The following is a 9,282-nucleotide window of genomic DNA, read 5'->3' as shown; positions in this document are numbered from 1 at the left end:
GGGACAGAGATGTGGGACTGTTTGAGCTCCACTGTGACCCGGGGGGGGCCCATTTCAGGCTCCACTGCAGCAGGGCGGTGTCCCACTGTAGGGGGGTATTTTTGGGGTGTCCCTTGTGTCCCACCCCCCTCCCGCCGTTCCAGCTCCCTGGGGCCGCCGGGGCTGGAAGCCCTTCCAGGCCGTTCTCCGCGGGACCTTCCTGTTCTTCCTCAAGGCCGGGGGGGGGGAACCGGGGGGTCTCCCGACGCCCCTCAGAGCCGGGACTCCCCGGGGCCCCCCCCGGAGGAGGGTGGGGGGGCCGAGGAGCCCCTGGGGGTCCATCATGCCCTGGCTGAGAGGGCCCCCAAATACACCAAGCGGCCCAACGTGTTCCGGCTGCAAACGGCCGAGCGGAGGCTGTTCCTGTTCCAGGCGCCGTGAGTGACCTGGGGGGGCAGGGGGGGCACGGCGGGGGGTCCCTGCAGGGTGTGGCAGCACTGGTGACGTCACCGGTGATGTCACGACCCAGCACCCCCGAGGAGATGCTGTCCTGGATTTCCCGGATCAATCTCGTGGCCGCCCTGTTCTCCTCCCCTCCGTTCCCGGCGGCCGTGGGGTCCCAGCGACGCTTCGTGAGGCCCATCCTGCCCACGGCCCCCAGCAGGAGCCCCCCGGTGAGACCCCCAAACAGGGCTGACACCCATGGGTGCCCATCACCCCCAGCTGAAACCCCCGAGTGAGACCCCCCCAAGCCCCCTGAGTGGGGGGGTTCACCCCTGGGCGCCCACCCAGCTCCATCCTCCCCACAGCCCCCGGTGAGACCCCCAAGCCCCTTGGGTGGGTGGAGACACCCCTGGGTGCCCACCAGTCCCCCCCGAGCCCCCCGGGTGGGCGGGTGGGGGTCAGCTCTGGTCTCCCCCCAGGAGGAGCAGCTGCGGTGCCACGAGCAGTGGCTGGAGCGGGTGGGGCAGGAGCTCCTGGAGCACCAGAGGCACCTCCCCGAGGGCCGGGGCCGTGCCCGGGACCTGGACGAGTATCGGGTCAAGAAGGAATTCCTGCTGGAGGAGGTGAGTGGGGACATGGGGACACCCGAGCCAGGGGGAACACCAGGACACATCAGGGACACTGGGGAGGTCCCCAGGGTGGTTTCTTATTTTAATCCTTCTCCACGGAGGACACCAGGAACGTCCCCGTGGCAATGGCTCATCTCCATCCTTATCCTCCTGATGGTGGAGACAGCACTGGGACAGGGGGGAACACTGGGAACACCAGGAATGTCCCCGGGATAGTGGCTCATTCCCATCCTTATTTTTCCAATGGGATGGACACCACTATGGGACAGGGGAACCCCAGGGATGGGGGGGGACACAGGGACATGAGGTCACCAGTAGTGTCCCTGTAGTGGTGTCCATCCCCACCCCTATTTTTCCCATGGGATGGACACTGCTATGGAACAGAGAGACCCTGGGGACAGGAGGGGACACAGGGACAGGGGGGGGTGACCAGGGGGGTGACCCGTCTGTGACCCCCTCGTCCCCCCAGCGCCGGCGCTACGAGACCTACGTGCAGGTGCTGGAGACGTGGCTGAACTCGGGCGCCCGGGACCTGGAGGGGTGGGAGGCACAGGCAGGGGGGGCCCCCCCGGACCCCCCCACTCTGACCAAGGCCCACTCGAGCCCCTCGCTGGCCCCTGAGCCCCCCCCCGGGCCCCACCGTCCGCGTCCGGAGGAACATCTCGGAGCGAAGGACCGTGAGGAAAATCGTCCCCAAGCGCAACAAGAACCTGCTGTGACCCCTCGGGGGGACCCCAAGGGACAAGATCCCACCAGGGGGACCCCCCCGGGATAAAATCCCCCCGGGAAGCCACCCCCAGGACCCCTCGGTACGAGGTTCTTTGGGGGGTCCCGGTACGAGGTTCCTTGGGGACCCCCAAGTTTGAGCCACCCTGGGGGGATTCAGGAGGGGGAAACTCAGGGAAACCACCCCTTTCCCCCTCCCAAAAAGGGGGCTGGGGGGGCTGAGGGGTGTAACTCCCCCCACCTCCCCCAGGACCCCCAGCCCCCCCTCTGCACTCGCTGCCTGCTGCTCTCTGTGTGCAATAAAGGTGTGTCCCACCGCTGGCATTCCCAGATCCCAAAATTCCATGCTGGGGAAGGAGGGGGTGTGGAACCCACTGGAACCCCCCCCATCCCCAGAATTCCAGTCTCTGGGGAGGTGGGATCCACTGGAAACCCCCCCCTAAAAAAATCAGACCCACGGGAAACTCCCCCAGAATTCCAGGTGTGAGGGAGATGGTTCCCTCTCTTGAAGTCTTCCTCATTAATTATCGGTGCTAATTGGGCGGGGGGGCTAAATTTTGGGAAGGAGGGAAGGTGAAAATTGGATGCTCCAAAGGGAATGATAAAATTAGGATAAATTTATTATAAAGTGAGAATTTATAGCGATGATTAAAGGGGGGCCCAAACCCCCCCAAACTGGTGACTGGGAGAAGGGGGGTCATTAATTAGGAGCTAATGAAGATCCTAGATGTTTATTAAATAGTTTCCTGCTCCTGCTGTTTCTCCAGATTCCCAAGGCCGACGGAGACCCCCCAAACTGGGGAGGGGCTCAGGGTGACCCAGGGCAGCACCAGTGCCCCCCAATCCCTAAAAACCCCCCAAAACTGCCTTTTATTCCCAGATTCACCAGTTCAAACGTCCCTTCCCAGTAATCCCAACCCCCCATCCCAGTAATCCCAACCCCCAGTCCCAGAAATCCCAAAGGGATGAGTTCAAAGGGCTGTTTCTGGGGGGAAACCCCCTGGAAATGGTGACGTGGAGCACCATCACCAATCCCTGTGGTGCCACCGCATCCCGAAAACATTCCAGTCTGAGCAGGGATGAGGAGTGGGGAGAACCCACTGCCAGAAAAAGTGGGAATTCCGTGTTTTTTCCCTGTTGGGATGAGGAAACATCAACCAGGAGACGCAGATTCCACCACAGACACGCAGCAGGGGGAACAAATCCCTGTCCTTGAGCATCAGGAATGGGATGGGGAGGGAAAATGGGGCTGAAATCCCACAGCACAGGTCCCTGTCCGAGGCAATTCCCAGAATTCCAGCTCCTCAGGCATATTCCAGCTGGGCGGGGCCACAGGGCTCCGGGGCCGTGTCTGAGCCCTTGGAAAGGTAATCCCGGACCTCCAACTCCATCTTCTTGGCCTTCAGGGCTGCCGAGTGCAGCTTCTCCAGGAAATCCGGCATTCCTGGGAAAAGGGGGAGGGAGAGCCCGCTGGGATCCAGGAATGCTGAGGGAAGAGGCTCCCAATCCATCCCCTCCTCCGGCTCCATTCCCAGCTCTTCTCGTTCTTCTTCTCCCTCCTGATTTTCCCTTTCCCTCCTTGTTTTTTCCCCTCCTAATTTTTCCTTTCCCTCCTGATTCTTGTCCTTCACAATTTTTCCTTTTCCCTCCCAGTTCTTCCTTTCCCCCCAGGTTCTTCTTCCCAGTTCTGCCTTTCCCTCCTGATTTTCCCTTTCCTTCACAGTTTTTCTTTTCCCTCCAAACTTTTCCTTTCCCTCCTGATTCTTCCTGTCCCTCCCAGGTTTTTTTTGGTCCTTCCCAATTCTTCCCCCCATAATGTCACTTTTTAAGCCTCTCCATGTATCCCCCTCCCTGCTCTGGAGCGGGAAGGGAAGGGGGCCCCTGTGGAGGGAGGATCCCGAGGGAATTCCAGGCACTCACCGCTGGAGACCATCCAGCTGACGCAGTACCGCGGGAACACGGTCTGGGGGTTGTCGCTGTAGGTGAGCAGGTAATCGAACCCATTCTGGGGGGACAAACATTCCTGGGATCCCCAGCCCATCTCAAACCCCTGCTGGAGCCACTCCCACCCCCCCCAAGGAATTCCCTGTGGAGCTGCTCAGGAAAAGCTGCCGGAGCCTCTGAGAGCATTGACAGAAGACCCAAGGAAATCCCACCAGGAGGGAATTTGGGAGGAGGGGGTGGCATTCCCTGAGTATTCCAAGCTCTATCCATGCTCTGGATGGCCTGGAAATAACCCACAAGCCTTTTCCCAAGAGGATTTAGTGCTTGGAATGAGACTTGGGAGGCTCATAAAGGGAGCTCTGAAAGGGAGTGTGTGGCTCCCTCAAGAGCACCAAATTCCTGAAGGAAAAGTCCCAGGATAGTGGGATAGAGCTGCAAATCCTTCCCAAGCCACACATGGATATGCTTTCCTTGCCTTTGGAAAAATAACTCATCCCCCTCCCATAAATCATGGAATGGTTTGGGCTGGAAGAGACCTTAAAGATCATCAAATCCAACCCCTAAGGCTGGACTTTCCCAATGTTTGGATTATTGCCCAGCTCCCAGGGCAGGAGAAGGAGCAGCTCCCTCTGGAGCAGCAGGAGGATCCTCCCCACGCCAGGTTTTCCGCCCCCTTTCCCAGATTTACCTCATCAAAGGTTTTGTGGGGTCGGATCACCATCTGGGACTCGTAGGTCCTCACCCGGACGTACTCGGGATCCTCGGGAACGCTGGGATGCTCCACAGCCCTGGGAGGAGGGGGAGCATCCCAAGGTGAGCTCAGGGTGCCAATTACACCCAGAATCCACCAGTTTTTTGGAGGTGGGGGGTAAAAACCCGACATTTCCCCCCCCAAAAAACAGTTGTTGTTTTATTTCCCAAGTGAATCTTGGCGGGATCGATGGGGGTCAGTAAAGTCAATTAAGTTTATAACCCCGTGGATCTTTAGGGATGGGAATGGTGGGAATTCCCTCCAGGAACACCCACCTCGACACCAGCACCATCAGGTTGTTCTCCTTGTCCACGTTGTAGCGCCGGACGTAGACGTAATCCCGGGAATACATGGGATACTGCGGGAAGGGCCCCGGGATTGGGGTCAGCCCCCGCTCCCGGCCCTGCCCAGGGCAGATCCCGGGATGGGCGGGGACTCACCGGGAAGTGGGTGACCCAGTGAATCACCTCGGAGCCCGTGGCCACGTCCCGCTCGATCACATCCAGTTTGATCACCAGGGAATCCCATTTCTTCCGATATTCCGTGTCCAGCTGGGAAGGGAGAGAAGCAGAGTCAGCGGAAATTCCAGCAGAAGGGGATGAAGGGAGGGAAATATCCCTTTTTTTTTCCCTGTCTCCTGTGGGAACATTCAGTGTCATGGGCAGGCAGGGAATTATTAATATCCTGGAAGTTGGGAGAGAGGGACTTGGGATCAGGAATCCACTGGGATCCTGCAGCCCAATCCTTCACTTCCAGCAGCAAAACCCACCTGGAGAACAGGATAATCCACTGGGATTGGCTCTAGATTGTGCAAATGGTACAAAGGGAAGGGAATATTCCCAGTTCCCCCATCCCATCCTCTGGAAGAGGCTCCTGGAGCTCCATCCCACCCCCCAAAGTGATTCCAAAGGTGCTGCTCACCTGGACATTGAAGAACTGCCTAGGAGTCACATCCGTGTAGGATCCAAACACTGGAAAACAGAGCCTGGAATGAGAACTCCTGATCCCAGGAAAGGATTGGCAATGAGCAACTCGTGATCCCAGGGCAGGGTTAGGAGGGAAAGGGGAGTTTTAAGGCCCTCTGGAAGAATAAAGTGGGATGGAGCAGCAGGGATGGGTGTAAAGGATGGTAATTCCTGTTTTTCCTGAGGACAGGGATGAGTGAGGTCCAATCCCAGGGGATCTGGGCCACGGAAAAGCCCATGGATACCTCGGTACTGGTACAGGTGGGATCCCTGGATCGGCCTCCGCCACAGCCTGAAGTGCTTCTTGTCCATGATGAGCTCCCAGGGCTGCTCCCGCTCCGAGGGCTGGAATTCCATGGGGCCACTGCCCTGGGCCAGGCTGGACAGGTTCTCCATGTGCTTCATCTCCTGCGCAGAGCTGCCGGAACAAATCCCACCAGGAGTCAGGAATGGGCCCCTCGGAGCGTCCAGGAGCCCCCCGGGCTCGGAAAACACCCCAGAACTCAGGGAGAGGGGCAGGGAACTGAGTTTGGGTGTGGGAATGGCATGGAAATCCCGGGTTTTGGGGTGGGAAGAGCTGCCTGGGCTTGAAAATTCCATTTTCTGGGGAAATCCCATTTCTTCGTGTGGAAAAAGCTGCCTGGGCTTGGAAATTCCTTTATTTTTTTTTTTTCGCATGGGAAGAGCTGACTGGGAATGGAAAACGTGTCCTCTCATCCCTCTTCCCACTTCTCCTCTGCTGGAACTCCAGTTTTTGGAAATATCAGCCTTTCCCTAAGGATAAATAACCCTCAGGGGTTGCAGAGCAGGATTTGTTTTCCTGGAGGTGAGCAGGATGGAATGGGAGATGGATTTAAGGAAAAGCAGGATTTGGAGGCACCAAAATTCCCTGTGGAGCTGCTCACATCCCACAGGGAGATGCTGCAAATCCTTCCCAAGTCATGCAGAGGACTGGGATTTGGGGGGAAAAGGAAGCAGGGATGGGGTTCCTGCTGTTCCAGGGGGTGGGAGAGGGGGAAGAAGGGAATCTCCAACAGCAGCTGGAGCAGGAAATGGGAGTCACAGGAGGAAAGGAGCTGGAAAAGCCCTGGATCAACCTCCAGTTTCAGCTTCCTCAGCCAACAGAAATCGGAGCTGGATTTGGATCCCAACTCCCAAAAATCCAGTGGAAAAAAGCCTGGAAACCTCCCCCCCACTGGGATAATCCCTCTGAATGCGGCCTAAATTCCCAAAAACAGCCCTGGAGAGGGAAGGCTGGTTCATCCACCCCCAAAGCCCCTGGGAACACCAAGGAAGGAGGGAGGAGGATCCCGGGGTGCTTCCAGAGGCACTAATTACTGCAGGTAATTAATGAATAGAGCTGGAATTAACAACCTGGGACCAGCTGAACTTGTGTTCCCATTCCTTGGAACCACCCCCCAGATCTCCAGGCAGATCCCAAAGCTCCACAGCATCAACTGGATCCACCAGCCTGTTTCCTGCAGGTATTCCCTTTGGGATTGAGGCTCCTCCACAACCCCAACCCCTCCATCCTGCCCTTCCCACCCCGGGATGAGCCATTCCAGCCCCAGCCCTGTCCATCCATGGGATCAGCAGCATTCCCAACCACCAGGTGAGCCGCTGGACATGGGATCCAGGGACAGGGAGCCGGGAACGATCCCCAGGGGGGTGGGATGGGATCCAACTGGGACAAGGAGGAAAGTGCTCCTGCTTCTCCAAATCCATCCTGCCCGGCCAGGAAAACCACAACCACGGGATTTATCCCTTTGGAATGAGGCTGTGCCTGCCCTGCTCCCCTCCCAGTCCAAGATTCCTGGCTCCCTGAGGAAGGGACACGGAACTGGAGCACCCCAAGGCCCAGAGCCCCAAACCTGCTCCTTCATTCCCAAATCCCATGAATTACTGAATTAGGGATGTGGCTCCATCTGGCACAGCCCGATCCCAGGAATCTCCACAGCAAGGACAAGGGGACACCAAGGGGACACTGGAGCCACTTCCCTGGCCCCTGTCCAGCTCCACGTGTCCAAGTGGGACACGTGTGATCCCCCCATGGCTTCCAGCCAGGAATTCTACTTTTCCCAAGGAAAAACAAGCCTTTCCCGAAGTGAAATGAGCAGGAAGGAAAACCGGGAGTCGACTGAAACCCTGGGAGGTGACTCAGCCCACGAGGAAAAAGGGATTCTCTGCATGGATTTCATCTATTCATGGATTCCTGGGATCATTTTAGGGTCTGTGTGAGGCTCATTCCCATCTGTCCAGCCAAAAACGTTGGATGTGGAAGAGGGGAGGGAAATTCCTGCCTGCCAAGAGCTCCCAAAATTCCAGCCAAGATCCCACTGGGGGCTTTGCTGCTCCCAGAATTAGGCTGGAGATGGAGAGGAAATAAATGGAATGAGGAGAAAGGAAAAACGAAGAGGAAGAATCCCAGGGAACGTTCCTGTGCCTGGGAAAAGGCCCAGGAAGAGGATTTGGAATCCTCAAATCCAGTTGAGGAGGCTCAAGGCCTGACCTTGAGCAAGGAAATCCCGCCTGGTTTTAATCCCAGGACTAAACCCAGCCCTGCTGAGCCACTGGAAAACTCCCCAGGGTTTATCCCCAATCCCAAAGGCTCCTTTTTGGGGAATGAAATTGGGATTTGGGGCTTTTTCCCAGCTGGGAATCTCCCTAAAATCTCCAGGGATGCCAAGAAAGGGGGGGGGGGGAATTCCTCATTAACTCTAGGGTTAATTAAGCCTTAAATGAGGTGCTTCTCAAACTCTGGGTGATGAATCCCTGTGGGATGAGGAACCTGGAGGTGGAATTTCAGATCCCAAGATTCCCATTACCCTGCTGAGTCATAGGGTAATTAAGGGAATTTATCCCCAAGGAAGCCTCGAGATTCCACGGACACTCCAGGAGCTGCTGGAGGACGGGGGGGGGCCTTCTACCTCCATCCCGTGGGATTTGGGTGCCTCATCCCCCCCTTTGGGCACAGGGATGGGTTTGGAGGGGCCCCAGCAATGGAGTGGGGAACCCCCTTTTCCATGGGGAGAATTCCCAATGACACCACGCCCAGGCAGCATCCCAAAGTTTGGGGGGGGTGGAGGGGACACCCCAACAACCCCCTCAGGAATTCTGGGGAGGGATCTGGGGGGACAGAGGGGTACCCTGAGATCAGAATTGGGGCACTCTAAGGTCCAAATTGGGGGATACCCCAGAGGGAGAGGATTTAGGGAACAGTGCCCCCCAGCATCCCAAAAAAGGAAGGGGGCACCTTCCAGGGCAAATTTTGGCAGGGCACCCCCAGATCAACACAGGATGAGCACTCCCATCCCAGGAAATCGGGGGGAATCCTGAGGATTTGGGGGTTCCCAGGATCTAAGGAAGGGGAGAGGGCGCTGGGGGACCTGGAGGCTGCAGTGGAGGCGGGGGGGGAGTGTCCCGGTCCTGAGTGTCCCACGGTGGGGTATTCCGGGGACTTGGGGGTCCCGTTCCCGGTGTCCCAACCCCAGGGCCCCGTTCCCGAGGGTGCCCCATTCCCAATGTCCCGGTTCCCGGTGACCCCTTCCCGGGGGTGTCCCATTCCTCGTCCCCGGTGTCCCGGTGCCCTGTTCCCCGTATCCCGTTCCCGGTGTCTCCCCGCTCACGCACCGCCGCAGCTCCTCCTCCTCGATGCGCCGCCCGTCCCACACGAACACCCCGGCGAGCGCGGCCATCAGGCGCCCGGGGCCGGCGAGGGCGGGGCGGCCGCGGAGCGCTCCCCGCCACCACCCCCCCCCAGCCCGATCCTGATCCTGATCCTGACCCTCCTCCTCCTGCGCCTCCCTCCGCCGCCGTCCCCTCCCCGTGCCCGCGGGGCCAGGCC

At 58.4% G+C, this 9,282-nt stretch overlaps 2 protein-coding genes across 3 annotated transcripts; one reads left to right on the top strand and one right to left on the bottom strand.

Moving 5' to 3' along the window:
- The first annotated feature begins 78 nt into the window (after positions 1-78).
- On the top strand, positions 79-2,102 carry LOC113962507 (PH and SEC7 domain-containing protein 4-like). Its single transcript, XM_027673259.1, has 5 exons — positions 79-416; positions 509-653; positions 903-1,046; positions 1,522-1,769; positions 1,903-2,102. Exons 2-5 carry the CDS (start codon positions 522-524, stop codon positions 1,916-1,918), a joined length of 540 nt encoding a protein of 179 aa, XP_027529060.1. The 5' UTR covers positions 79-416; positions 509-521; the 3' UTR covers positions 1,919-2,102.
- A 275-nt stretch (positions 2,103-2,377) lies between these two features.
- On the bottom strand, positions 2,378-9,177 carry LOC113962506 (stAR-related lipid transfer protein 7, mitochondrial-like). 2 transcript variants are annotated; one of them, XM_027673257.1, is made up of 8 exons: positions 9,069-9,177; positions 5,684-5,856; positions 5,395-5,444; positions 4,914-5,024; positions 4,749-4,831; positions 4,411-4,510; positions 3,699-3,783; positions 2,378-3,222 (listed from the first exon to the last, which is right to left on the bottom strand). In XM_027673257.1, the coding sequence occupies exons 1-8, from the start codon at positions 9,131-9,133 to the stop codon at positions 3,083-3,085; spliced, it is 807 nt and encodes a 268-aa protein (XP_027529058.1). In that variant the 5' UTR covers positions 9,134-9,177; the 3' UTR covers positions 2,378-3,082. The 2 variants fall into 2 exon arrangements, with proteins under 2 accessions (XP_027529058.1, XP_027529059.1); XM_027673258.1 differs by lacking the exon at positions 9,069-9,177 and adding an exon at positions 7,353-7,915 and having other exon boundaries at positions 5,684-5,858.
- Positions 9,178-9,282: the final 105 nt, after the last annotated feature.

Source organism: Neopelma chrysocephalum, unplaced genomic scaffold (genome assembly GCF_003984885.1).
Source record: "Neopelma chrysocephalum unplaced genomic scaffold, ASM398488v2 Primary Assembly neopelma1_182022, whole genome shotgun sequence".
In the NCBI taxonomy this organism is placed as follows: domain Eukaryota; kingdom Metazoa; phylum Chordata; class Aves; order Passeriformes; family Pipridae; genus Neopelma; species Neopelma chrysocephalum.
This window is presented reverse-complemented; position numbering and strand designations above follow the sequence as displayed.

Coding starts and splice junctions, on each gene's coding strand:
- LOC113962507 (XM_027673259.1), top strand. CDS start 522: ATGCTGTCCTGGATTTCCCGGATCAATCTCGTGGCCGCCCTGTTCTCC. Junction 654..902: donor CCCCCAGCAGGAGCCCCCCG/GTGAGACCCCCA, acceptor GTCTCCCCCCAG/GAGGAGCAGCTGCGGTGCCA. Junction 1,047..1,521: donor AGGAATTCCTGCTGGAGGAG/GTGAGTGGGGAC, acceptor TCGTCCCCCCAG/CGCCGGCGCTACGAGACCTA.
- LOC113962506 (XM_027673257.1), bottom strand. CDS start 9,133: ATGGCCGCGCTCGCCGGGGTGTTCGTGTGGGACGGGCGGCGCATCGAG. Junction 5,445..5,683: donor CCACCTGTACCAGTACCGAG/GTATCCATGGGC, acceptor TCTGTTTTCCAG/TGTTTGGATCCTACACGGAT. Junction 4,832..4,913: donor ACTGGGTCACCCACTTCCCG/GTGAGTCCCCGC, acceptor CCCTTCCCGCAG/TATCCCATGTATTCCCGGGA.